Below are 27,931 nucleotides of genomic sequence, written 5' to 3'. Positions count from 1 at the left end.
GGCTATCATATGCTGGTTTCTGGGGAAGGGCAGTGGGGCTGAATCATTGCCACCAGGCTACAAAGGACAGAGGTTTGTATGAGGTTATGTGACCGTGTGATGCCCTTTTTCCATAGCACAGAGGCTGACTGGTAGGGAAGATAAGAGACTCAGAGCTCAGGCATGGAGAGCACACTAACCTGAGTGTCAGAAAGATGAGCTCCCGTGCTGATTGGTGACTTGCTGAATGGCTGAGCCAGAGTTTTCGTCCCTTACACAGGGCTGCCTCAGTTGCTTTTCTTTGGCTGCTCTAGATTGACTCTGTATTTTCCCCACAGTGTGCCAAGTCCCGTGCTCATGAAGAAGTTCTCCGATACCTCCAAAGCCTTCATGAATATCATGTCTGCCCAGGCGAGCAGTGGCTCCACCTCTGCGCTCCGATGGGTCAGTGCCTACAGATGCCTGCGTTCAGTGGCTGTGGCTGAAGCGTGCACCCTTCCTTGGCAGGGGTGTAGGTGGTGGTCCATGGGTTCTTAAACAGATCTCTTTGGGATTTTCCAGGCTTGGTGAAGCCCTGGACTCTTTCCCTGTGGCTGGTAGAGCTGAGAGACTTTCTACATTTTTCTTTAAGGTCCTCTCCTGCCTGGCCATCCTCCTTCGGAAGCAAGACCTAGAGGCCTGGGGCTATCCTATCACCCTTCAGGTGTACCATGGACTGCTGAGCTTCACCGTGCATGCCAAGCCGAAGGTGAGACTCTGGCTGCCCTAGAACCAACCTGTCTGAGCTCGGCTCAATAGGACTTAGGACTTAAACGCGTGGTTTGTTTTTTTCCTTTGTGTGTGTGTGTGTGTGTGTGTGTGTGTGTGTGTGTGTGTGTGTGTGTCTCTGCATATGCACTTAGTCACACATGCACACAGAAGTGTCCTGCCCTTAACGTTCTCAGTCTTTTTTTTTTTAACAAGATCAATTTATTTATTTTATTTATGTGAGTACACTGTAGCTGTCTTCAGACACACCAGAAGAGGGCATCAGATCCTGTTACAGATGGTTGTGAGCCACCATGTGGTTGGTGGGAATTGAACTCAAGACCTCTGGAAGAGCAGTTAGTGCTTTTGCTCACTGAGCCACCTCTCCAGCCCCCATTTTCAGTCTTATTCCTTTATTCACAAAGTTTCTCATTAAGCCTGGAACAAAGCTGGAGGCTGGTAAGCTCCAGTGACCCTCCTTTCTGCACCCTGTGTAGTTTCAGGGTTTACAAGTGCTTGCTGTAACCCATGCCTGACTTTTGGGATTTTTTAGATTTATTTGCATGTGTGAGTGTGAGTAATACCTCCGTACATATGCTTTCAGAGGCCAAGAGGGTGTTGAGTCCTCTGCAACTGTAGTTAGAGGCAGTTGTGAGCCACCTGATGTGTGTACAGGAAACCAAACCCATGTCCTCTGGAAGAGCAGTAAGTGCTCCTAACCATTGGGCCATCTCTCCAGCCCCCACCCCCTTCCTGTTTTCTATGAGGTTCTGAGGATTTGAACTCATCCTCATATTTACACAAACACACTTAACCTGCTAAGCCTTCTCTTCCCTCTAACCCCAAGTCCTGAGGTTTTGCAGTTTGTCGTTTTTGGTATTTGAGACAAGGTCTCACTTTATAGCCCCTGGATGACCTGGAACTTGCTATGTAGACCCGGCTGGCTTTGAACTCAGAAATCCATTTGCCTGGGATTAAAGGCTTATAGCACCATTCCCAGCCCAAGTCCTGAGTTTTTACCTGAGAGTCTGCTTTCTGCTTCTGAGGCTTTGTCCCCTTAAATCCAGAATATGAGGGGCACCCCTACTCCAGCAGGATAGTCGCAGCCTAGTGCTTCTGTGTCTCGCAAGCCTCCTCAGTTCTTCGTTCTTCCCTGGTAGGGAGATGGCACTCTTAACAGGGTATCTCGCATCATTCAGACCCCCTCCCCAACCCCTGCTTCATTTTTGTTGTTGTAATATCCAGCAATATTGAGCACTGAACCTTGGGTCCCGTACATACTAGACAAACACTCTACCACTGAGCTGTCTCTCCTGCTCTGTTCTTGCTCTATTGTTTTGAAAGGGGATGTTACTAAGATTCCCAGCTTGGCTGTGCGCTCACTCTGTGGTCTAGTCTAGGCAGACCTTGAATGTTCATTCGCCCTTCTAGCCTCCCCAGCAGCTGGGATTACAAGCCTACCACCAATCCCAGCTCGGAGCTGGGTTCTTAGTTCATCTTGAGGATCTTAGTTCATCCTTGGACAAGATACTTCTGTCTGTAAGCCTGGGCTTCCTAACTAAGAGATAGTTCCAGTCTTGCAGATGGGTTGTGTGGAGTCTCAGGCCTGAGGTAGTTCCTGTCTTAGAATAGGCACTCACCAAGAGGGTCTATGCCACTTCCTCAGAAATTTTGGGTTGGGAACATATAATGATTCCTTGTATATTCATGTGATCATTAATACAGCTTCTTTAGGTTGCTGTTACAATGTCACTTCATTAGAGTGACACTTTGTCAGCAAAGTATATTTCTTTCTTTTTTTTTTTTTTTCTTTTTTTCGAAGCTGGGGACTGAACCCAGGGCCTTGTGCTTGCTAGGCAAGCGCTCTACCACTGAGCTAAATCCCCAACCCCCAAAGTATCTTTCTTTTTTTTTTTTTTTTTTTGTTCTTTTTTTCGGAGCTGGGGATCGAACCCAGGGCCTCGCGCTTCCTAGGTAAGCGCTCTACCACTGAGCTAAATCCCCAGCCCCCCAAAGTATCTTTCTTAAAAAAAATAGTTTTTATTTGTGTATGGGTGTAATTTGTTCTTTGTTTGTTTGTTTGTTTGTTTGGCGATGGCCTCACTATGTAGCCCTGGCCTCAACTCACAGTCCTCTGCCCGCCTTTGCCTTCTCAGTGCTGAGATGAAAGGAGTAGACTGTTGGGCTGAGAGATGGCTCAGTGGTCAAGAACACGGACTGCTCTTCCAGGGCTAGGGCTCAGTTTCCAGCCACCACAGTCATCGTTAACACTTGTTCCAGGGGACCCAACACCCTCACACAGACATTAAGCAGGCAGAGCACCAGTGCACATAATATAAGTATAAATACATGCGTGTATGTATATGTGTTACACGCATGCCTGGTGCCTGTAGAGGCCAGACCAGAACGCCAGATGCCCAAAAACTGGAGTTACAGGTGGTCGTAAGTCTCTGTGGGCCCTAGAGTTCTCTGCATGAGTAGCTAGTGCTTTTAACCTCTGAACCATCTCAGTACCCGCAAGTATCTTATTTTCTGCTCTATATTTGCGTATGTTTTGCCCCAGGCAAGTATCATCTGCTGCTAACTGGCAGGTTGTTAATACTTAGAGCAGTGGTCCTGGTGTGGCTGGGTTAAGTGACTAGATCCCTGTCTGAAGATGAGGACCCTGGTGCTCAGACACTGAGTCTCTGGGCTGGCTCGGGCAATTCGGCTGGTTGGCGGGCTTAGGATTCTGCAGTGGTGTGATCCTGATCTAGCAGTGGCTGTTATAGTAGGGCTCCGTCGGGGCTGCTCTGGCGGATGTGCTGACCCGACCCCCTTTGTCCCGTTGCTTTCCTGCAGGTCCGAAAGGCTGCTCAGCATGGGGTGTGCTCAGTCCTTAAGGGCAGTGACTTTATGTTTGGAGAAGAGGCCCCCGCCCATCACCCTGCTGCGGTCTCCACTGCCAAGTTCTGCATCCAGGAGATTGAGAAATCTGGAGGTGGGGTAGCTAGGCCCAGGGCGGGTGGTGAGGAAGTGGGGGAATACAGGAGGATTAGGAGTAAAACTCCCTTTGTCTGCCAGGCTCCAGAGAGGCCACCACCACACTGCACATGCTAACACTGCTGAAGGACATGCTGCCCTGCTTCCCGGAAGGCCTGGTGAAGAGCTGCAGTGAGACTCTGCTTAGGGTCATGACCTTGAACCACGTGGTAAGGGCTAGACACAGGAAGAATGGGACCAACAGTAGCAGGGAGCTCAGTGAGCAAGTGAGTGGTCCAGGCTTCCTGATGGGTCTGTAATCCCCGCTGCTCGGAGGCCAAGGCTCGCTGTCTGACCCTGCTTTCACCATAAGCCAGAGACACAGCACTGCGTCATCCATGCTGTCCGAGTGAGCTGGCTCATCTTAAGGCTGTGTGGAAGCTGACTTCAGAGTCCTCTGCGTGTGTCTGTGCTTGTGTGGTCAGAGCTGCTTTAGGGAGTTGACTTTCCATCTCTACACAGGTTTTAGAGACTAAGCTCAGGCCATCAGACTTGGGCGGCAAGCACTTGACGTGTTGAGCCCTAACTTTGTTTTCTAAGTGTTCTTGGGATTGAACGCATGGCCTTTGTGCATTAGATAAGGCTCTAGCACTGAGCTGTGTCTTAGTCCCTAAGTCATTTGAAGGTCTTTGTTGGTTGCCATATCTTACTAGAGTGACAGTCTAGGGTGTTTGGGAGTCTAGGGGACTTATAGGCTCCATGTAGCTCGTGTGATGGAGCCGGAGTTGGAGAGCTCCAGGGCTGCTGAACTTTGCGTTTCCTTGCTAAGTCTGTGTTGTGTGTTTCTCCTGCAGCTTGTGACAGCCTGTGCCATGCAGGCCTTCCATAACCTCTTCCATGCCAAGCCCAGCCCTAGCACCCTGTCCGCAGAGCTCAACGCCCAGATCATCACGGTGAGGCCTGATGTTGGGTGAGAGTTGATTTCATAGCTGGGTGGCCAGCTCTGCTGCCTTACTTCAGCAGTGAGGTCACTTGGGCTATGCTGCCCCAGTGGAGAATAGCCAAGCTTGCAGACAGGAGAGAGACCACTGAAATTGCATCAGTGGTCATGGGAGATGGGCATGGACTCCTGATCTAGTTAACACCTTAAATCATTTCAGCTTGAGAGGGCTTCTAACCTCAGATATTTGTTTGTGGACTTTCAGAGACACACATAAATCTTCCCAAAATTGATTGTAAAATATACACTGTAGTGCATTTCCTCAGAGAAGGGCTCCACTTCAGTGATTCCCAGGAAGTGTGCAAGGCGCCTCACTTCCACTCCTAGAGCCTTTTGTTTCTGGAATATCAGACCTGGAAGGGTTGCACAGAGCAGAGGAGGCCAGGTGGCTGTGACTTCTGACCAGTCATCACAGCGCTTTCACCAAGAGTCTAGGAAAGGGTCAACATCCTTGGGGCTACTGCTGACTAAGATTCTCCTGCTTATTTCTGTCTCACCTTTAGGCATTATATGACTACGTTCCCAGTGAGAATGATTTACAGCCCTTGCTGGCCTGGCTTAAGGTCATGGAGAAAGCTCACATCAACCTTGTCAGGTAGGGATGGTGGAAGTCAGTCTGGGGTCTCCCTTTAGGTTGCCTACTGTGCCTGCAGATGTTGGGGACATGAGGCAGAGACTGGAGAGGCCGTTCAGTATCAAGGCCTGTGTTGTGTGGGTGAGGACCTGCTCTTATGTTAGAAAAGCAAGGTGGGGCAGCAGGCCATCCTCCCTCACCTGGGCAGCCACTAGCCAACTTCGAGCAACAAGACACAGAGGACAGCACTTTGGGGCTAGAGGCAAGTTAGAGCCTGATTCTCAGCTTGCTTGCTCTGTGCTTTTTGGTTAAGGGGATATCATTTTCTTTTTGTGGAAGGAGGAGATTCTTGGGAGTCCGTTCTCTCCTTCCATCGTGTGAATTCCAGGGAGACAGCTCAGGTCATCAGACTTGATAGCAAGCACCTTCAGCTGCTAAGCCAGCTCTCTGGAGTCTTTGTTTTGTTTAGTTGGTCAGTTTGTTTGTTTGGTGGGTTCTGTTTGTTTTATTTTATAAGATGTTTATATAGCTCTGACTGGCTATGTACACAACAAGGCTGCCTTGAACTCACAAATATCTATATCCCTCTTTGCCTCTGAGTGCTGGGATTACAACTGAGAGTCATCATGTCTTGGTGTGATCTTTATTTGTTAATTTTCATTTTTTGGCATTTTTTTACTCATTTTTTTTTTTTTTTTGGTTCTTTTTTTTGGAGCTGGGGACCGAACCCAGGGCCTTGTGCTTCCTAGGCAAGCGCTCTACCACTGAGCTAAATCCCCAACCCCATTTTTTGGCATTTTTATGAGCGAGTATGATGTATGAGTTCATAGGTGTTAAGTTACTGGTACACATGTGCCACCACAGTAAGTGCACTTGTGGCGGTCCTCAGAAAACCTTAAGGATCAGTTCTCACCATCTTTCATGTTTGAGATGTGGTCGCTTTATTGTTTGCTGTGGTATACACCAGGCTGACTGGCTTCAAGTTGCCAGGGATTCTCCTGTCTCCACCTCCTGTCTTGCTGTAGATGTGCTGGGATCGGCACTGCTCAGCTTTGTGAGAGTCTGATGGGTTCAGAGATCCCCATGCTCAGCTGCGAGCAGCCTAGTCAGCCATTCCACTGCCCTGGTGTTATTTTATGGGTGTGTGTGTGCGCGCGTGCATCTAAATCAGGAGGGAACTCTCAGGAGTGGGTGTCTTCTTTACTGGATGGACTCTAGAGATCACTCCTCAGGCTTAGTGGCCAGGGTTGGGAGAAGCCCATACCATGGAGCAATCTTGCTGCCCCTCAAGTGCGATGCTTTTTGTTTTGGGTTCAGAATCCCTCCCACTGTTCTCCAGTGTGTGACCTTATGTGTCTCAGTTTTGTCACCTACAGAATGGGAATTGGACTTAGTAATTGCTTCAAGATCGGAGTGAAATGACCGTTGTTGTGTCAGTAGCTGGCGTGGAGCGTTATGAAAGCGTTAGCAGTTTTCATTGTTTTGTTTGTATATTACATTAAAAACTTTTGATTTGACTCTGGGAAGTGTAAGGGGGAGGGAGAAAGATGCGTTGAGACAAGCTCTTGTTCTGTGTGCTAAGCTACTTAAAGGCAGTTTAGGTAAACTCAAACCCCATGCATTGTTACTTTAAGGATAGTGCTTTATTGAAATGGCCTTCCAAGGGCCCTGGAGGGACCTGCAGACCAGTAGATGTTCTTACCTGAGTTCTGGTGGCTCAGGTCTCTGAGACTCAGGGCCAGGTTCCACAGAAACTTTTCGTCTTGACAGGTTGCAGCGGGACCTGGGGCTAGGCCATCTTGCTCGGTTTTTTGGAATTGCAGTAACCTGTCTTCTTTCCCCTCATTCACAAGTGGTGGCAGCTGCCACCCAGACCCTCAAGGTACTTCAGCCTGCTGAACCCTGCTTTAGTGTAAGAGGTTCCGCCTGCTCTTCTGTCTCCCAGGCCACCTTAGATGCCCAACTTTATACTGGGGGGGCTTCTCACAGTGGGAGACCGGCTTTTGGAACTTCAAAAAGCAGCCGTCTGGGAGGGTGGGTGGGACTGGGGTATAGTCTTGGACTAGCCGGCCTGGGCCTCTCTTTGTAGGAGATCCTGAGGGAGTGTGTGGCTCCACACGTTGCTGATATTGGCTCCGTGACCTCTTCTGCCTCAGGCCCTCCCCAGTACATCGCTAAGATGTTCAGGTGAGAATGTGGTGTCCCCATTAGGCGGGCACAAAGGGGACCTTGTTGGAAGTTCTGTATGATGACCTGAGCCCCACTTACCACTTTGGATAGTGCACCGAGTACCAGGTGGTCCATAGAACTGGGGTGAGTGCCAAACGCCTCCCTGGGTAAGCAGCTCCTGCCAGTAGGGTGTGCTGTGTTTCAGAGGCACTAAGAGGTGCTGAACTATGCGATGGGAGTGTGTGGCTCATGGAGCCCTGCCTCTGAGCTCCTGGACCCTGGGGCTGGCGTTGAATCCAGCTTTGTTGCTTGCAAGCTCCAGGTATCTGGAGCAATCTCCTCTACCTCTGGATGCCTTTGAGTCCTCCTTAGTGGGAGAGCAGCACCAGGCACGTAGAAAGGGCTGACCCTTGTGCTAGGAGACTAGGTATTACCACCCCTTACTGCTGGGAAGGGAGGTCATCTCGATCATGAAAGGCTGACCATGGAGTCTGCAGGGTTGTCTCAGCATCTGTGAGGAGCTGTTCACAGACATGGCCACAGTGTGCTAAGCAATCCCTGGAAAAGGGCTAGGGTCTGGGTGTATCTCTTAGGCCTGGTGACTGACAGACAGGGACAGTGGATAGTACAGTTCCTGTACATGCGGCATGAGGTATCAGGAACTCCCAAGGAGGAAGACTCCTGACCTCAGCTGCCCCTGGCCCAAACACTGCTCCTTGTTGTCCTTTCTACCCAAAGTCTCCAGGGCCTCAGATACTGTGGGGGAGATGGGACCAGCCAAGGTATACACAGGAAGGCCTGAAGACTTTTCCTGTCTGCCTGGGCCCCCTGTTCCCAGTCATCCTTCTGCCTCAAGTCAGGTAGAGAAAGCATGGGGCAGCATAATACCCAGGCTGAGGAGCAGTGCAGTGACTGACTGGCATGTGGTTTCTCGTCTCCGAGCCTCAGTGTCCTCAGAAATGGGGCTCGTTACTCCATCACACATTCCTCTTGAGGCAGTAGGAATGTGGAACTGGGAGCATGAGTGCTCTCTAAGCATTAGCTCCCCACCTGCCTCCAGCCTTCCCTTTACAAACTAGTGAGGCCTGCGGCTCACAGTGCCAACTCCTGTTATTTCCTGGGATGGTGGGACTGGCTCTGACTGTCCTGTTCCTTGGCAGGGCAGTGGAAGAGGGCCTAACATACAGATTTCATGCGGCCTGGAGCTCTGTGCTGCAGCTGCTGGGTGTCTTCTTTGAAGCTTGTGGAAAGCAGGCCCATCCTGTGATGAAGAAGGTGAGTTAGGGGATCTTGGGACCAGGGCACTAGTGGCACTTGGGTTCTTGGTCTGGGGGCGCCTATCCAGGAAGAACATGTCTACACTCTATGCCACCCTAATGTTGACAGTGCCCACAGCAGGTGTCTGTACCATGGCTTCAGGTGGTCAGTGTGGGAAAAGCAAGAAGAGTGGATGGTAACCACTGCACCAGCCAAGAAGGGTAGACTTGGTTGAAGCTGATTTAGTTAGAATCCCGTGGCGCCCTGGCCCTTTTATTTTTTTTCAAATATCTGTCTGCCTGCCTGTCTCTGCCTGTCTGTCTGACTGGCTTTCTTCCTTCCTTCCTTCCTTTCTTCTTTCTCTTCTTCCTTCTTCCTTCCTTCCTTTCTTCCTTCCTTTGATATGCATTGATGTTTTGTTTGCTTGTATGAGTGTGTCAGATCCCCTGAAACTAAATTCACAGACGGAACCCCTGTCCTCTGGAAAAGCAGCCATGTTTCTGACTGCTGAGCCATCTTTCCAGCCCTCCTTTTAAAACTTTTTAAAGGTTTATTTATTTATAAGAGTTTTGATCTGGGGCTGGAGAGATGGCTCAGCAGTTGGGAGCACTGACTGCTCTTCCAGAGGTCCTGGGTTCGATTCCCAGCAACCACATGGTGGCTCACGGCCATCTGTAATGGGATCTGATCCCCTATTCTGGTGTGTCTGAAGACAGCTACAGTGCATTTATATATAATAATGAATCTTTAAAAAAAAAAAAAAGAGTTTTGATCTGCATGTATGTATATACACATAATGTGCCTGGTGCCCTGGGAGATGAAAAGGTGGGGGAGGGTCTTAGATTCCTTGGAACTAGAACTACAGATGGTTGTGAGCTACTGTGTTGGTACTGAGAACTAAACCCCAGCCCTCTGAAGAGCAGCAGTGCTCTTAACTGCTAAGCCATTTTTCCAGCCTCTCATATTTTAATTCTCTAAATGCTGTGTAATCAGAGAGTATAGTGTTGATATTTTAAACAGCCTTAGGTCTCAGGTTTCTCCAGCCCAGGGTGAAATATCTAAGAACTGAGAATCCTGAGTGGATCCCAGGTCAAGGTGCAGCTGGTGGATTAGCTGCTGGGTCTTTCTTGTTGCTTCGGAATTCCCATTGTTGTCGGGGTAAAGGACTATTCTGCTAGGTTGGGGTTAGAGGGTTGGCAGACCAGGCAGGGCTATGAGAAGCAAGGCTGGTTGGTACTGAGGGGAACTGGAGAGCTCCTCTGCCTCCGAGGTACACGCTCACAGTTGGCTGTAGGCCAGCCTTGGTCCCCTTCCCATCCTTCAAGGTAATTGGAATCTACGTTTGTATGTGAAATTTTGTGGTTTTTCTCGTTAAATGAAACAGAATCTTTTAACGGCCCTGGGCCCTGGAAGGGATTGGATACACCCTTGAGGCAGTTGGATCATAGCAGATATCTCTATGGGCTTCATCCATGTCCGGAATCTGGCTCCATCCTTTGGTATGAAGCCTAGCCTGGGCTAGACCTCGGATCCCTTCTCTGAAACTTGGGTCTGTGATAAAACCGTTAGAGAGTAAGGAGCCTTTTGATAAGTCAGCTACCGTTCTCTGGCCAGCAGGAAAATTGCATTTTTTTTTTTTTTATATCTATGCTAGAGCTTGGTCTCAGACCATGCTAGGCATTTACTGTTCTGCAGCATTGCACCCTGGTCCTGCCCTCAGGTCTCTGTCTCTTCTCATTGTCCCAGTGCCTCCAGTCCCTGTGTGACCTGCGCCTCTCCCCTCACTTCCCCCACACAGCAGCCTTAGACCAGGCTGTGGGGGCTGCAGTGACCAGCATGGGACCAGAGGTGGTGTTGCAGGCGGTGCCTTTGGAAATCGATGGCTCTGAGTAAGTGTGACCCTGCTTGTCTCCAGGAGCCCAGGAGACACATGCAACTGGCTCTATTCCAGGAAGGGTGTCCACAGAACGTTCTACACAGAGGGACCTTTAGCCCGGTTCTGCCACCTCTTCTCACCGAGTGCTTCCTCCCCATAGGGAGACTCTGGATTTCCCACGGAGCTGGCTGCTGCCTGTCATCCGCGATCATGTTCGGGAAACACGACTTGGGTTTTTCACCACTTATTTCTTGCCCTTGGCCACCGCTCTTAAGAGAAAAGGTATGGAGCCCTTGACTGTGCAGTCTGAGCCCCTCCTCTCCACACCTAAGAGTCGCAGGTGAACAGGTCGGAAAGACCGAGTCTAGCGTACACATTTGTCAGCTCTCCTCTGAGAAGTGCTGAGACTGAAGGCAGGCACCACCGTGCCCTGCTACGTCTTTTTTTTTTTTTAAAGATTTATTTGGTATTTTGTTTTGTTAAGATCAGGTTTCGTGTAGCCCAGGCTGTTCTCACATCCATTTCTACTGCTTCAGCCTCCTGAGAACTAGGATTGCAGCCATTAGTCCCTTTGTCTATTCCAATGCTTTTTTTAGCTATATTTTTTTAGTCACTCTTAAATCTTAAAAGAAAAAATTTTTTAAAAAAGAGTATGCAGGAAGCATTTAAACAGAAAAGTAAAAAACATCCAAAGAGAATTATTCTAAAATGTTATTGAGGTTGCTTTTTCTGATGTAATTTACTAAATTGGAATGATAACTCACGTGTTAGTAATTTTACTTAAAACCCTTTCTTAGGGCTGGGGATGTAGCTCCGTGCTACTGTGTGAGCTGGTTTGTGTGAGACTGAGTTCAGTCCTGGGTCCTACAAAATAGTTTTTGTCCTTGTTAATAAAAAGTTGTCAGAGGGGTTGGGGATTTAGCTCAGTGGTAGAGCGCTTGCCTAGGAAGCGCAAGGCCCTGGGTTCGGTCCCCAGCTCCGAAAAAAAAGAACCAAAAAAAAAAGTTGTCAGCTGTGCAGTAGTGGTGCATGCTTTTAAACCCAGCACTCAGGAGGCAGAGGCAGGTGGATCTCCCAGTTTGAGGCCAGCCTGGTTTACAGAGTGAGTTCTAGGTCAGTCAGGGAAGGCTAATTAGAGAAACCTTATCTCGAAAACTAGGAAAAAAGTTGTCGTCTTAGAGTAACTCAAATGGGACTCTTCTGCGTATCCGTAAGCACTGGGTGTTGGTTTGTTTTCTCGAGACAGGGTCTCATTTACCCTTGAGTTAGGTAAGTAGTTGAGGACGACCTGGAATTCCTGAGCCTCCGACCTGAGCCTCCTGAGTGCTAGGATCCTAGGTGTCAACTGTCATGCATAGATTTGTTTTCTTTATCAGAACAATTAGTTATTAATTCCTGGGGGGTGTTACCTATATTTGTATCCTTATTGTAGGGCTTTTGGTTTTGGTAAAATGAGGCCAGTTAGCCAAGAGGATTTCTTGGGTCACACCATGTCTTTGTCACACCCTCCAGCAATGGACCTGGCTCAGGCAGGAAGCGCAGTGGAGTCGAAGATTTATGATACGCTCCAGTGGCAGGTGAGGGTCCGCTGGGGAAGGAAGAGGGAAGGAGCATGCAGGGTACAAGTCACGCTTTAATTTCCAAATTCCTGCCTCCCAGATCTGGACCCTCCTGCCTGGGTTCTGCATAAGACCCACAGATGTGGCTGCCTCCTTCAAAGGCCTGGCCCGGACTCTGGGCACAGCTATCAGTGAACGCCCAGACCTGAGGGTCACTGTGTGCCAGGCCCTGCGTACCCTCATCACCAAGGGCTGTGAAGCAGGTAAATGTGGGAGCTACTGAGAAGTTGGTGGGGTGCTGGCCTGCTGTGGACCATACTGCTAGGCAGCCGTCTGCACTGCTAACATTGCTGCTGCTGTTGGGCTCCAGGAGATTAACATTAGTCCTTGCCTCATACCTCTCGCCGAAGTGTGAGGGCTCTTGGGGATTGTGCAGTCAGCGTTGAACCTGGAGGCTTCTTGTTCTATGTGCCCTAGCCTCAGCCCCTCCTGGCAGAAGGAACATTCTTGGGACTTTTTAATCCTGCCACAGGGTCTTCTAAAAGGATGTGACCACTAAGTTATTATTAGCTCTGTCCCTTCAATGCAAACTTGGGTCCTCTTGCCAGAGGCTGACCGTGCTGAAGTGAGCCGCTTTGCCAAAAACTTCCTGCCCATCCTCTTCAACCTGTATGGGCAGCCTGTTGCAGCTGGAGAGGCAGAAGCCCCTCGGCGTGCTGTGCTGGAAACCATCAAAACTTACCTCACCATAACTGAGTCTCAGGTGAGTGCTCACGAGGGAAGGGCTAATGTTGAGTGTTAGAAAGGTCTAGATCCCACCTCCAGGCACTGGAGAACAGGGCACTTTACACAGCAGTTGTGGCTGGGCTGGGGGATCTAAACCATGGGGATCAATCAACTCAGGAACCCACTGCTATGGTCACTCTGTTTCTCTCTCACTTGGGGCTGTCAGTTGGTGAATGGCTTCCTGGAAAAAGCTACCGAGAAGGTTCTTGATCCTGCCAGCTCTGATTTTACCAGGTAAAGTGTTCTGGGCTTCCTCACTTGAGCTTGGTAGCCAAAGGGTACCTAGCAGAGCCTCTGGGTTCACTCTACAAGTCTTGAGATATCAAGTGCCCTAAATGTTCGGAGAAGTCTGATTAGTTCACTATTACTGAGGAATGGAAAGAGGGTGGATCCTAAAGATAAATGGGTTCAATCCCAACCCCACCACTTCCCAGCCTGCCTCTAAGCCCTCATCTGTACTGTGGGTGTGGTAATAGTCCCCGCAGCATGGCTCTTTGAGGACTGAGAACTAGCTGTGTAGAGCCCCTGCTGCTCTGAGTGCTCCCTGAGTACAGCGCCACCTTGCTTACTTACTTACCATTTGCAAATGCCTCGGAGGCCCCTGGGCCCAATCCTGAGTGGAAACAGCTTCTGCCCTTCTCCAGTTCTCTAAGCCCCTTCCTGTTTCTGACTCTGGCAGATTGTCTGTCCTGGACCTGGTTGTGGCTTTGGCTCCTTACTCAGATGAAGCTGCCATCAGTAAGCTATACTCTACCATCCGGCCCTACCTTGAGGTAAGCTCTCCTTATCCTCATCCTTGCTACTTGCCCAGATCTCACCCTGGCTGCTCCCACAGCGGCTTCCCTTAGGGTCCTTCCCTGCCTATCGGTCAGGAAGATGCTCAACTGTGCTCTAGCCTGTGCCAAGGTGTATCTTATAGAACAAAGGCCACAACCTTTCCTGTGGTCATCTAGGCCTGCCCCAGACTTCAGCCCTCCCTGTCTGCCTTCTTCCACCTTTTCAGATTGTTGGTTTTTTTGTTTTTTTTTGTTTTTTTTTTTTTGAGAAAGAAACCCATGTATCTCAAGCAGGCCTTGAACTTCCTACGTATTGAAAGCTGGTCTGGAACTCCACATCCTCCTGCCTCTGTCTCCCAGGGGCTGTGATTGCAGGTTTACACCGCACACCCAGCCTTTATTATGTGATAAGTCCTTTATTTTTATCTGTTTTAAAAGCTTTATTTCATTTATTATTTGTATGTTATGATGACGGTGGGTGAATGTCTGAGGACAGTTTTGTAGAATCGGTTCTCTCCTTCCATTTTATGTGGGTTCCAAGGACTTAACTAAGGTTGTCAGGCTCACATCAGGACATCAGGGAATAAGCACATTGGCCTGCTGAGCCATTTTACTGGTGCACTTTGGTTTTCTCTTTTCTTTCTTTCTTTTTTCTTTTTCTTCCTTTTCTTTTCCCCTCCCTGGATGGACCCAGGTTCTCATGGATGCTAAGCGTGCACTCCTCTCAGCCACACCCCCAAGGTCTTGTAGCTGGCCTGCCTGTGCCCTTGCTCATGCTGGCCCTGCCTAAGGTGCTTACTGTGTGGCTTACAGTGTGCAGTGCTCCGCCCAGGAGCACCCCCCTGAGGACCAGTTCCCCTGCTCCCCACCAGTTTGTGCAGCAGCTAGAGGAGGATTGTGCAGGTGGACACTGATGTCCAGGACAGGCTGGGGTGAGCTGGGAGAGTGCTGGGAATTCCTTCAGAATTACAAGGACTCAGTGGGGTAGAGAGAACTCTCTAGTCAGAGAGTGCCAGGTATATCACCCTAGCATATTCCGATGCCATCAGCCCAAGCTCGAGTGTCTGTTACTTATTACTTTATATTTTAGATTTGTTTCTAGTTTACGTGATGCTTTGCCTGCATTGTGTGCCTGGTGTCACATAGATGAGAAGAGGGCAACAGATCCCCTGAAGGTTGTGATTTGAAAGTGGAGTTGCAGACAGTTGTGAGATGCCCTGTGGGTGCTGAGAATCGAACCGGGTCCTTTGAAAGAACAAGTACTGGGGGCTGGAGAGATGGCTCAGTGGTTAAGAGCACCGACTGCTCTTCCAGAGGTCCTGAGTTCAATTCCCAGCAACCACATGGTGGCTCACAACCATCCGTAATGGGATCTGATGTCCCCTTCTGGTGTGTCTGAAGACAGCTACAGTGTACTCATATACAAAATAAATAAATAAATCTTTAAAAAAAAAAATAATGTTCGGTTTAAAAAAAAAAAAAAAAAAGAAAGAACAAGTACTTTGAATCATTGAGCTCTCGCCTCAGCCCCCTTACCTGTTATTTAGTGGTAGTAAGAAGAATGGCTTGGAAAAGAAGTCCGGCTTTGTTCCTGAAATAATGGCTCCTGTTTCCAGACCGACTTCTCTCGGAATGTCACAGGATGGAGTGGAGCCCAGACCCCTTCCTTATTATCTCTGTCTTATTTGCCCATCTCAGAGCAAGGTCCATGGGGTACAGAAGAAGGCCTACCGCGTGCTGGAGGAGGTGTGTGCCAGTTCTCAGGGCCCTGCAGCCCGCTTCGTGCAAAGCCACCTGGATGACCTGAAGAAGACTCTGCTGGACTCACTGCAGAGCACATCCTCGCCTGCTAAAAGGGTGAGGGCCCTGGGCTGCCGAGTCTGCAAGGGAGGAGGGGCGTCAGCAGGCATACCCAGGGGTCGGGGTGACACTAGGGGATCCCACTGTTGTTGTTGTGCCCACAGCCCCGTTTGAAGTGTCTCATACATATTGTGAAAAAGCTGTCAGCTGAGCACGAGGAGTTCATCGCTGCCCTCATCCCAGAGGTGAAGGGGTGAGGGGGTGAGGGGAGAATGTGTTTTGTGATTTCTTAGTGTGGTTTCCAAGAGGTGGCGGGCGCTGAAGTGAGAGCCGTAGCTAACAGTGCTGAGCACATGCTCCATCCACTGCCTGGTTGAGGGTGTAGCTCGCCCAGGCTGCCCCGCAGTAGCATGTCCTAACGAGGCTGTTTGGCCAGGTGATCCTGTGCACCAAGGAGGTGTCAGTGGGTGCAAGGAAGAATGCGTTCACCCTGCTGGTGGAGATGGGCCACGCTTTCCTGCGGTTTGACTCCAGCCAGGAAGGTGAGACTGGGATGAAAGCTGGGGTGGACAAACTGCTTCCAGGCTGAGAGAAGAATTTTAAAGCCACTGGTCATAGGGAAAAGGTGGTGGGAACTCCTTATCCTGCTCTGGCTGTGGCTTTGAGTGGACTGCTGCTGTAGGCCTCTAGTGCCTGTCCCTGAGCACACTGTCTTCTAGTAACTGTCCCATTCTCTCCTCAGAGGCTCTGCAGCGCTACCTTGTCCTGATCTATCCTGGCCTTCTGGGAGCGGTTACCACAGTCAGTTGTAGCATTTTGGCTCTGACCCACCTCTTGTTTGAGTTCAAAGGTAAGTATTTAGCTGAAGGCCTAAGGTGCTGTCATGGTAACCCAGAACCCAGCCCTGTCTGATTTCCAGTTTCTGTTCCCACAAAGTTCTCCCTCTGTCCTTACACTTGCAGAACCCAGCAGCTGTAGGGCCCCCGTGTCCTGGGACTTTCATCAGATCAGTCAGAAAGAGGATTGGCCAGTCCCTATGTCCTAGTTCTAGTCTCTCCTCTTACCAACCATATAAAACTTTGCGCAGCTTTACTAACCTCTTAGAACCTCTGTTAATCTCCGAGATGGAAGATACATGGACACTCATTCTGTGGGTGGTATTCAGACAGACCCACAGAAAGGCCCTGATAACATCTGACTGGTGGGTAGGTCTGGGGTTTGAGGGATTCTGGTATCTGACAGCAGCTCATGTGCACAGGGCTGATGGGGACAAGCACAGTGGAGCAGCTCCTAGAGAACGTGTGCCTGCTGCTGGCCTCTCGAACCCGTGATGTGGTCAAGTCTGCACTAGGCTTCATCAAGGTGGCTGTGGTGGTCATGGACGTGGTGCACCTTGCTAAGCATGTGCAGCTAGTGGTGAGGCTCCATTTTCTTCACTGGGTGAAGTGGGACTCTGGGCAGATTAGTTCAGAATGTTTCCCCTAAGCTTTGAGCAGCAGACGGACATAAGGAGCCCTGGAGGAGCTGGTAGGAGAGTGCTGACTGACAAAGAAGGCACAGTGCCCATAAGTGTCTCATATTACCCTATGTCCCCTTCACAGAAGCTAGACCAAAGACCAAGGGACAGGGTTTCTCCCATATTGTACAGATAGAGAAGCAGGCCAGGTACTCATTTTCAAGGTCTAGTGTCAAGTCTCAGACTGCTCTGTAGGGTCACTTTTCCTATCCCTGCCAGGGCCCAGAGGATCTGAAAAGCTTCTTGGAGTTTGGTCTCTGGACTTCTAACCCATGCTCCCTGTGAGCTAGAACAGTTTGCCAGTGTTTGCCACTTCCAGCTAGTTGAGTCACATGGCCCTTCAGATCTCTCGTGCATATCTTTTCTGAGTCAAACCTTAGCTTCAAGGAAGGAAGCAGGGATATTCTCTGGAAGCCTTCAGCCTAACTGGGAGCCAAAGGTTTAAGACATGGCTGGTGTGGAGATGTATTTTATCTCTTTATATTTAGAACTTACTGAGCCCCATTAAAGGCTATGTGGGGACCTTGTTCTCTGGCCCCACTGGCGACCTGACTGATAATAAGGTTGCTACCCACATGTGTCACCCATAGGAGGCTTGATGAGCATGGCTGTGATAGAAAGGAAACATGAGGCTTCGGGATGCTGGATAGTAGCTGGCACAGTAGAATGAGGGGATTAAGTGGTACCTTTATGGTCACTGACAATCAGGTGAGCCTGTGTGGGTATTGGTATCTGTCCCATTAAGTTGCTGTATAAGAGCCATTGGACGAACCGTGTTTAGCTGTCACCTCGGAAGGACAGTCATAGCCGTGGTATGAAAGAAGGCATAGAGGAAAGATGGGGCTCCAGAGGAAGAAAATGTAGCTGAGCCAAGGAAGGGACGGCCCAGGAACAGGGTGACCAGTACCTCCCCCCCTAGCTAGGCCCAGCTGTGCTGTACACTGGTCTGCACAGCAAGCAAAGATGGGCAGGACGGAAGGCCTCACGTTCCCTCTGACATACCCTGGTGCTCTGTCTGCTAGTTGGAAGCCATCGGGAAGTTGTCAGATGACATGCGACGGCACTTCCGCATGAAGCTTCGGAACCTGTTCATCAAGTTCATTCGCAAGTTTGGGTCTGTGCACTTGATGGGGTAGGGTTGGGTGTGGGGTTCTTGGTCTCTTAGGGAGCCCCAAGGAAGGTGACTGATTCCTGAAGAGCTCCTGCCCCTGGGGAGGGACCCTGGCTAGTACCTCCAGACAACCCTTCTCTGTCCCACTCAGATTCGAGTTGGTGAAGGATCTGCTGCCTGCAGAATACCACAAAGTCCTGGTAAACATCAGAAAAGCGGAGACCCGAGCCAAGAAGCATCGTGCCCTGAGCCAGGCTGCTATGGAGGAGGAAGAGGAGGAAGAGGAAGAGAAGCCCGTCCAGAGCAAAGGTGACAGGTAAGACCATGGCATAGCCCCAAGGCCTTAGTCTACCCCCACCCAAACCCTGTCCTGGCTATGCCTTAGGTCCCCCCTGTCCCAGGAGTGTGTTGATAATAGACTTATCTAATTTAGCATTGAGGAGATTTTGGCTGACTCTGAGGATGAAGATGAGGAAGAAGAACGAAGCCAGGGCAAGGAGCAGCGGAAGCTGGCACGACAGAGGAGCAGGGCGTGGCTGAAGGAAGGTGGTGGCGATGAGCCCCTCAATTTCTTGGATCCCAAGGTGGCCCACCGAGTCCTTGGTGAGCAAGAAGCAGTTGCCCTAGGAACCCAGAGTAGACTTACCTTGTTGCTGGGTTCCTGGGTGGGAGGCAGGGGTTGGCTTTGGTGGATGGCCTGTGGGCGGGAGCTTTGGTGTCGGGGACTCTAAGGGCGGGAGGTATGAGTTGGTTAGGACTGATCTACCTCACCTCATGCCAAACTCCTTCACTAGCCACCCAACCTGGGCCTGGGCGGGGCAAGAAAAAGGACCATGGCTTCAAGTTGAGCGCTGATGGCAGACTGATCATCCGAGAGGAGGAAGATGGAGACAAGGTGGAGGAAGAAGATGTCACTAAAGGTAGGGGTCTCCACGGAAAAGCACTTGCTCTGGCAGCTGGGGCTAAGGCTCTGCTGGCTTGAAACTCATTTATTCACTTGAGGGCTCTTGGCTACTCATGGAGTGATCATTTATTGAGGAAGCATAGAAATGGATCTGAGAAGCTTCCTCATAAGACCACCGCTGAACTTTCCGGAGCTGAGGACCGAACCCAGGGCCTTGCGCTTGCTAGGCAAGCGCTCTACCAATGAAACCTATTTTTATTTCATATGTCTTCTATACTTACCTATTAACTTACCTATGATTTTTGTTGTTGTTTGCTTTGTTTTGTTTTTGAGACCGGGTTCCTTTTTGAGACCCTGGCTATCTTGGAACTCTGTAAAGCAGGCTGGCCTTCATCTCAGAGATACTCCCGCCTCTGTCTCCTGAGTGCTGGGATTATAGGCATGTGCCACCACCGCCCAGCTTCCCATGGCTTTGTTTTTATGCAGTATACATACAACAATTTAAAGAAAACCTGGGGGAAGCTCCCTCACTGTGCACGGTGTCAGCATCTCTTCTGCTTATTTTTCCTTATTCTTTTTCTGTTGTTTGGTTCAGTTTGGTTTGGTTTTTAATGGAAACCAGCTGAGCCCTAAGTTGATTTAGAGACAGGTAGAGCCAGCCTGTGGGAGACACTAACCTCTGTGTGATACCATTGTCCCCTCAGGCAGGGCCTCTTATATTGGTCTCTCCAGATCCCTCTTCACACACCATCAGTGAGATAGGAAGCACCCATGTCTTCTAAGTGTCAGCCTTCCCTACAGCGGTCCACTCACTCAGTCACAGAGCCTTGCCTGAGGCGTGAAGCTGCGCTCTTTTCCTAGTACTGTGGGGCAGGCATCTGCCTTCTGCCTTCTGTGGCTCTCACTGCTGAGCTGTGGGTCTTTGATTCACCTGCTTCCCTGACTTCCCCACACAGGCTCCTTTGCCCCTCACTTGCCAGCTGCTTGTCTGCTTGATAGAAAGGTGGCTTGTGCTGTTCCTTAGACTGTCTCTTCTCTGCTTCCCTCCCACCCTTTGTGCTCCTCAGGCTCCTGTAGACTTGATGCCCACAGTTCCTGTGGCTGGGGAGCCCCTCTGCTCTTTGGGTTCCCACACTGTTCCTTTGTGTTGTTTCTAGGGTCCCTAGCCACTAGGCCTCATCCTGCATAGAACACCCACGTGCCAGTTGTCATCCTTCCGTACGTCTTCAGTCAGAGACTGGTTTATTTTCTTACAGTGCTGGGGCTGAAGCTAGCACTTGGTCCATGCTAGGACAGTGCTCCACTGAGCCACATTCCCAGCCCTACACGTGCTGTCTTACTGTCTTCTGGCTTGGCTTTGCTTTGCTGGAAGCTCTTCCCTCCAGATGGTCAGTTTCATACTTCTCTGTTGTTTCTACACTGCACCAGCACACAGAGTGACTAAAAGCTTTTTGAGTAAGAGGGTAACATTGTCCTTTTGTTAAGTGAGGCGTTTTATGAGGTGGGGCTGACCCTTTCCAAGTCACCCACGTCTTGAAGGGGCCAAATGGTTGGAGTGGAGGAGGGATAGCAGTTTACTTTCCCATGAAAAAGGACACGGGTCTGGAGAGGGCAGTTTTCTGGGACTGGAGTTATGTCTTATCTTTTCTGCTAAAGAGAGGACATGAGATAAGGTTGGTTAGGGATGCCCAGATGCTCACGAGCCTGTCTGCCCTCTGACCCCAGGGGAAGATGAAGAGATGACCGATGTGATGGAAGATGCCAGTGTCAGAAGTGTGAGTAATTGTGGCCTCATCCTGGCCCAGAGCTCCCATGCCCAATCCCCATACACACACAAACATGCATCTACCCTTCTCTCTCAGTGCACAGGATTACTGGGGCAGTGTGATGGGTGTTTAAAGTGAATCGGTGTATAGAGCAGGCATGTAATAAACTTCCCCATTTAGCCAGGTCCCGGGAGCTAATTTATTGTTAAGAACATATCAGAGGGGTTGGGGATTTAGCTCAGTGGTAGAGCGCTTGCCTAGCAAGCTCAAGGCCCTGGGTTCAGTCCCCAGCTCTGAAAAAAAAGAAAAAAAAAAAAAAAAAAAAAGAGGAACATATCAGAAGGTTGGAGAGGTGACCCAAGGGTTAAGAGTACTTCTCACTCTTGTAGATGACCAGGGTTCTGTTTCTAGTACCCAGATGTTGGCTTACAACTAACTATCCATAACTCAAGTGCCAGGACATCTGACACCCTCTTCTAGTTTCCAGGCGCACATGTGGAACACAAATGTACATGCACACGAAACACTCACACGAACAAAATAAAGTGTGTGTGTGCGTGTGCGTGCGCGTGCGCGTGCGCATGTAAGAATATATCAGGAGTGCAGGCTGTTATTTGGAGATTGAGTGAAAACCATGTAGGAAAGCCATGCAGAGTGAAGAGAGTGAGGAGCAAGAAGCTTCTCAAGGGGGCTGGAGAGATGGCTCAGCGGTTAAGAGTACTGACTGCTCTTCCAGAGGTCCTGAGTTCAGTTCCCAGCAACCACATGGTGGCTCACAACCATCTCTAACAGGATCTGATGCCCTCTTCTGCTGTGTCTGAGGACAGTGACAGTGTACTCATATACATAAAACAAATAAATAAATCTTAAAAAAAGGAGAGAGAAAAAGCTTCTCAAGGATGCCCCAGGAGAGCCGTGTGTGGCCTGTGCTGCCCACCGGTGTGATACATCCCTCCGCAGGCCACGCCATGTGACCCAGATCTGCTTACTAGGACTTTCCCTGGTTGGAATTCTACTCTTCCCACTCTTGCTTCAGCCTCAGTCTAGGCTCACCTTGCTGGAAGGTGTGAATGAGCCTGTCCCTGTACGCAGGCTCCCTGGGCTCCAGTCCAGGGTTCTGTGTAGAAAGCTTGATGCTTAGTGGTGCCGAGTTAGCTGTTTTTTTTTTATCATTGTTCATATTCCCTGGACATTATTCTGGTTGAGGCCTTCCTGGATTTTCTGGAACCTTCACAGGGGTCCTGATGATCTCTTGGCAGCTGTCTCTTATTCCTGGCCAGCAAGGGCTGACCACCGTCCTCTGTAGATGGATCTCAGCTTAGAGATAACAAGATCAGACATCTTCTGTCAAGGCAGCAAGAATACATCAGTGGCTGGGTCCTACAAGTCAGCTCCTGCCATCAACATCTCAAAGTTCTCTGTGGCAGGTGCTGAGTCCTCCTGCGTACATGGTTTTGGGAGCATAAGATGCCAGGATCCAATACATCCTTGGTGGAAGACCAGTTAGTGAGCCAGCCTTGGCTAATAAAGCTCAGCCATCATCCTCTGTTGTACATCTCACACGTCCACTTTCTGGTCCTATCTAGATACCCACAGTTCTGTGATATAGCCAGCGAACCTGGCATCCATATTACTGGACACATGTTGAGCCTGATCCCTTGGCTTGGCACCCCTAGCCCTCACCTAGCCTACAGACTCAGAAGGCTTCCAGGCTGGTGTCCCAGACCACAGGATAGGTGGCCTTGGGAGCTAGGCCACCTCTGGATAACCCACCCACACCCCTATCATTGTGTAGTGTCTTTGTTTGGTTGCTAGTGCCTGACCCAAATATCCCTGTGGGCTGCCCTGAGACAGGCCCTCCTCTCTTCCCATGCATTTCTAATAATGGTCCCAGGCTAGCAGCAGGTGCTTATTAGCATGTGCAGTGTCATAACTGTACATTTGTCCCCTGACTTATAACTCTTTGAACCTCTTGTCCATTGAGGGACTGGAAGGAATAGTTTGGTCCGGGCCTTCCCCCTCCCTAGGTGCTGATGAGGGAAAGAGGTGGGTGGAACCTGACTTGCCTGTAGGAAGGCAGTGTCAGGTTTCTAGCTTCCTTCAATGGCATTGGGGTGTAAAGAGGGAAATCCAGTTGTCAGAATCCAGGGGAGAGCCCTGGCCCCCGCCCCAACTATGTTATGAGAGATCATCATTCTCTCTCTGTGGACTTGCACTTCTATGCCATTGGGGGTGAGAGCTTGGCAGAGGGCCTTTGTCATCAAGGCAGGTCACTGCTCTGTTCCCACCCTCATGAGGGTGCGGTCTTGGCCCTTTGCTCACTGCCTCCCTTGCTTTTTATAGAAAAAGAAGCTCAAGCGGCAGAGGGAGGATGAGGAGGATGAACTGGAGATCCCACCTCGGTACCAAGGTAAAGTATCCTTTCTTTCCTCGGGACACAAATCCCTTGGGAGTCAGAGAGGAAGGCAGAACCATGAGGTTGCACTCAGTTGACAATTCCACAGATTGGCATCCTCTGGATCATTGTCAACCTGAGGGACAAGGGACAAGCAGATACTAGCCTCAGATTTATCCATGGTAGATCTAGCCCTTTTGGCAAGCCCTTAATTCAGCTCCTTCCTGCCCAGCCATCCTCTGAAGCTTGTAAGTTGTCCTTGTGAAATGTTAGCCTCTCTCGAGTACCCCAAGAGTAGACCTCAGAGGGTTCCTTTCCACATTGGAAGAACAGAGTGGCTCCTCTGCCTCCTTCCTCCTGAGGGACACTAGGGTCTGCCTGGGTTCTGCTCACAGTACATCTGGAGGTCCAGAGCCACGGAGGCAGCCTCTGATCTGGTAGCAGTATGTCATCCTAATCCTGCTGCAGGAACTATGACTTGACTTAGACCTCTGCGTTCAGAGCCTGGCTCCCTTCTGCACTAAGATAGTCCATGGAACAAGCGAGAAGCCTGGGCACAGGACACCTTGCCTGGGTGACACTTAGCTGCATGGTCTGCTTCCATCACGCTGCTTCTCAAAGAGTTGCAGTTTCTTATCAGAGAGGCCTTCTGAGTTGGCATTGCAGGAGTCCATCTATGACTTTTGAAGGCCAGGCCAGAAGTGACAGGCTGACTCTGGCCAAGTTTCCTTACATCAGTAAGGTCCAGTTCCCACCTACGTGGTGGAGTCAATAGCTGTTTATGTGCCAGAGTGAGAACAGGGTGGGATGGAAAACATCCTGTCCACAAGCAGGGGTTAGGGTGTAACTTTGGAGAATGTGGGTCATTTGTGTCAGTGCCAAGTATATGTGTCCCCAGAAGTCATGGGCAGTGTGTCTTCAAAGGACTTTGGTCATTGCCTGCCAGGATATGGAACCAAGTTCCTAGTCTTTTGTCTATCATCTTCCTAGAGGCCCTTTGAGAGAGGCGCCTCTTGCCTCCCTGAAGGAGACCACTCTGGCTCCGAGTGACTCATGATCTCTGTGCTTCTCTGTAGCTGGAGGCTCTGGCATCCATCGCCCTGTGGCTAAGAAGGCTGCGCCTGGAGCTGAGTACAAGGCCAAGGTGAGACCCGTGGGAGGGGGTTAATGAAGGGGCAGGGAAGATCTGTGCCCATCACCATCTGAGGGAGGTACTTTTTGGAGCCAGACAGGCCAGAAAAGAAAAGGGGCGCTAAGGTCCTGGTATTTGAGGTTGGAGGCCTTGACAAATGGCCCTTCAGGACCACAGAAACTTGATGCCATCTGAAGCAGAAAAACGAGGGGAAGAGAGAATGTAAAGCTGGAGTCCGGGGCGGGGAAGGAACTCCACACTCTGGTTCTCTCCGACTCAGGCTTTGCCTTGTTTGTCTTTTCCTTTGCTGTTTCTCTGGCTGAGCAGAAGGCAAAGGGTGATGTGAAGAGGAAGGGCCGCCTGGACCCCTATGCTTACGTCCCACTCAACAGAACCAAGCTCAACCGCAGGTATGACAGCCCACAGGCTGCTCACCGGGCAGGCTGCTCACCGGGCAGGTTCTTCTGGTTCTTTCCTATTGTCTGTGTATGTATGTGAAGTCTAAAGTGACCCCTCAGTCCTCTTCTATTGATCTTCATGTCCCTGAACTTGGAGCTCCCTGACTATCTAACCTGGCCAATGTCAGGTCTCCAGCACCCCCTGGATCATTACACCCGACTTTTTATATGGGTGTTGAGGAACCCATCTCGTACAGTAAGCACTCCAGCCTTGAAATTTTTTTTCCTTAAGATTTCTTGGGGGCTAGAGAGATGGCTCAGAGGTTAAAAGCACTGGCTGCTCTTCCAGAGGTCCTGAGTTCAATTCCCAGCAACCACTTGGTGGCTCACAACCATCTGTAATGGGATCTAGCACCCTCTTCTGGTGTGTCTGAAGACAGCTACAGTGTACTTATAGATAATAAATAAATAAATAAATCTTAAAAAAAAAAAAGATTTCTTGGCCACAGGGTTGTGTGCACACCTTTGATCCCAACACTAAGGAGGCAGAGGCAGATGTATATCTGTGAATTCAAAACCAGCCTGACCTACAAAGCAAGTTCTAGGACAACCAGGACTACAAAGAAACCCTGTCTTGAAATACCAAGAAGATTTCTTGGCCCGGCAGTGGTGTTGCACACTTTTAATCCCAACACTAGGGATTAAAGGGAGGCACAGACAGGTGTATCTCTGTAAGTGAGGCCAGGCTGGCCATGGTCTACAAAGCTAGTTTTAGGACAGCCAAAGCTACACACTGAAACCCTGTCTGGAGGGGGTGGGGGTGGGGACCAAAAAAGATTTACTTTTTTTTTTTTTTCTTTTTTCTTTTTTCTTTTTTTCAGAGGTGGGTACTGAACCCAGGGCCTTGCACTTGCCAGGCAAGCGCTCTACCACTGAGCTAAATCCCCAACCCCAAAATTACTTTTAATTATGTTTGTGAGCACTTATGTGCACATGTGTGCACTTTCCTGGGAAAGCCAGAAGAGGGTGTCAGATACCTTGCAGCTGGGGTTGTAGGTAGTGGTGAACTACTAAAAGTAGATGTTGGGAATTGAACTTAGGTCCTGTATAAGATCAGTCTGTGCTCTTGACTCTTGAACCATCCATCTCTGCAGCTCCCTGACCTTGAACTCTTCATCATCCTAATTACAGGAGTGAGCCACTATGCGTTTTGTGAACTCTCTTTTAAAACCCAATCGTGGGGATGGGAAATTTGGCTTAAAGGAACAGTTGTTGTTCTTACACAGGATCCAGGCTTGATTCCCAGCACCCACGTGGCAGCTCACAACCTCTTGTAACTCCAGTTCCCAGAGATCCGATGCCTTCTTTTAGCCTCTACAGTATACACGCACTTGGTACACATACACACATGCAAACAAAACACTCAGACACATAAAATAAGAAATCTGAAAAAATTATATATATAAAACCTAAAAACTCGTCAGATATTTGTTCTTGGAACCCTTTTCCCTCTTATGAGTTTCTCATTCTTCCTTAAAAATAAAATAATTCTTGATTTTAGGTCATATACAGATTCTGGAATATATGCATTCCCATAGTCACTATCTTTTTTGTTGGTTTGTTGGGTTTTTTGTTTGTTTTGTTTCTAAGAATTATTTATTTGTTTTATGTATATGAGTACATTGTAGCTGTTTTCAGACACACCAGAAGAGGGCGCTAGTTACTTTGATCATTGAATGGGGCTTTTTGGTATAGGTATGAGGACCACATGAGGTGTGTAGGAGTGCTTCCAAATGTTATGTTCCTAGGAAAATGAGTTCCAAGTGGAAGTCACAGGGAGGTGTCTGCAGATGGGTCTTTAGCAGGAGGGATGGTTGGACAGAGTGAGCACCAACCTTATCTGAGTTCATCAGAGGAGAAATGGAGGAGGGGCTCTCTTCAGGGGGTGTACAGTGACCAGGTCAGCACATACAGGGTCTGCCTGTTTCACCCTGGCTGTACCAGGGTGCTCATCATTTGGTTGCTTGTGTTTCTACTGAGACCAGATTTCCTCTGTAGGATCTCAGGCTGGCACTGCACTTGCCGTCCGTCTTCAGCCTTCCAGGAGCTGGGATCATAGTCCTGCACCTCCACATATCAGCACTACACGGAGAGAGAACGACCTCTTCTCAGTGAGACATGGCCTTTTGTTCTTTTTCCCTGCAGGAAAAAGGTGAAGCTCCAGGGACAGTTCAAAGGTCTGGTGAAAGCTGCCCAACGGGGATCCCAGGTGGGACACAAACTCCGCAGAAAGGATCGTCGGCCCTGAGTCCCTCTGGAAGTGGAGCTGTTCTCTGCTGCAGTCCAAGGCCCCTATCGAGCTGCCATGGTGTTTAGCACCAGCTCCAGGTGTGAGCCTTGCTGAACCTGGATAGAGAATGACTCATTGCAAGCAGGACTCAGTTCCAAAAGAGATGCCTAAGATTTTGGAAACTCCAAAATGTCCTTTAGAAACGCTGTCAGCATCTAGGAGCGGAAATGTGATGTTGCTACCTCTGAGAAGGCCCTACGAGGTGCTCTGCTTTCTGCTGAATGTGGCCACAGAACAGAGTGATGACTGTGGGCTGCATGTGTAAGATCTGCTGTAACCCAGCGTAGAATAAATGCACATGACCATGCATCAACCCTGAAACAAGAGTTTCATCTTTGCCCCTCCAGGGATAGAGCAGAGTGACTTGACCCCTTCCTGTCTAACTCCCAGTAGTCTGTCTAGCCCATAGCCTTAACCTGTGTCAGGGGAGCTCCCTGCAGTCAGAAAGTGGCATTAGGAGGTGGTAGGGGCAGTGATACCCATGGCTGGTTGCTGGATCACAGGGTCGAACACCAGGGACCTGGAACAGGCAGAGACCATGGCTGTCAGCTCTCAGAGCTGCATCTTGAGCTGCCCCTGTTCACAAGCCTCTGTCAGCATCTCTGTCCATTGGCTCAGCAGAGTTACTGAACCTTTCCTGGCTCCAGCAGTCATTGAAGGAACCAAAGCAGAGAAGGTAGAGGGATGTGGCTTACCTGCTTATTGGGGTTGTTTTCTTATACCTGCCCAGGGGTGGTCCAGGCTGCGCCCTCTTGTCAGTCCATAAGATGACTCAAGCTGTGTCAAGTAGAAAACTGACCAGCCCACCTACCTTCCCTCATTCTTTTTTGCAGATCTAGCTGTGCACTGTAATTGCCACTGGACCTTTGCTGTGC

General features: G+C 49.7%; 1 protein-coding gene across 1 annotated transcript in view; it reads left to right on the top strand.

The window, feature by feature from the left end:
• Nucleotides 1-27,377, top strand: part of Rrp12 (ribosomal RNA processing 12) — a 33,751-nt gene extending 6,374 nt beyond the window's left edge. The window contains 30 exon segments of the mRNA NM_001401227.1: nucleotides 318-423; nucleotides 611-727; nucleotides 3,568-3,706; nucleotides 3,790-3,917; nucleotides 4,542-4,640; nucleotides 5,191-5,282; nucleotides 7,032-7,143; nucleotides 7,351-7,448; nucleotides 8,591-8,705; nucleotides 10,434-10,576; nucleotides 10,724-10,845; nucleotides 12,076-12,140; nucleotides 12,223-12,385; nucleotides 12,731-12,885; nucleotides 13,075-13,142; nucleotides 13,588-13,681; nucleotides 15,383-15,541; nucleotides 15,649-15,729; nucleotides 15,921-16,026; nucleotides 16,227-16,334; nucleotides 16,743-16,900; nucleotides 18,023-18,114; nucleotides 18,263-18,427; nucleotides 18,545-18,714; nucleotides 18,906-19,031; nucleotides 20,741-20,790; nucleotides 23,125-23,191; nucleotides 24,253-24,320; nucleotides 24,636-24,718; nucleotides 26,912-27,377. Coding sequence (NP_001388156.1) covers nucleotides 318-423; nucleotides 611-727; nucleotides 3,568-3,706; nucleotides 3,790-3,917; nucleotides 4,542-4,640; nucleotides 5,191-5,282; nucleotides 7,032-7,143; nucleotides 7,351-7,448; nucleotides 8,591-8,705; nucleotides 10,434-10,576; nucleotides 10,724-10,845; nucleotides 12,076-12,140; nucleotides 12,223-12,385; nucleotides 12,731-12,885; nucleotides 13,075-13,142; nucleotides 13,588-13,681; nucleotides 15,383-15,541; nucleotides 15,649-15,729; nucleotides 15,921-16,026; nucleotides 16,227-16,334; nucleotides 16,743-16,900; nucleotides 18,023-18,114; nucleotides 18,263-18,427; nucleotides 18,545-18,714; nucleotides 18,906-19,031; nucleotides 20,741-20,790; nucleotides 23,125-23,191; nucleotides 24,253-24,320; nucleotides 24,636-24,718; nucleotides 26,912-27,014 — 3,352 coding nt within the window. The 3' untranslated portion in view covers nucleotides 27,015-27,377.
• Nucleotides 27,378-27,931: the final 554 nt, after the last annotated feature.

The sequence above is a fragment of the Rattus norvegicus genome, chromosome 1 (assembly GCF_021556685.1).
Source record: "Rattus norvegicus strain SHRSP/BbbUtx chromosome 1, alternate assembly SHRSP_T2T, whole genome shotgun sequence".
Taxonomy (NCBI): domain Eukaryota; kingdom Metazoa; phylum Chordata; class Mammalia; order Rodentia; family Muridae; genus Rattus; species Rattus norvegicus.
Note: the sequence above shows the minus strand (reverse complement) of the source record. Positions and strands in the feature narration are given on the sequence as shown.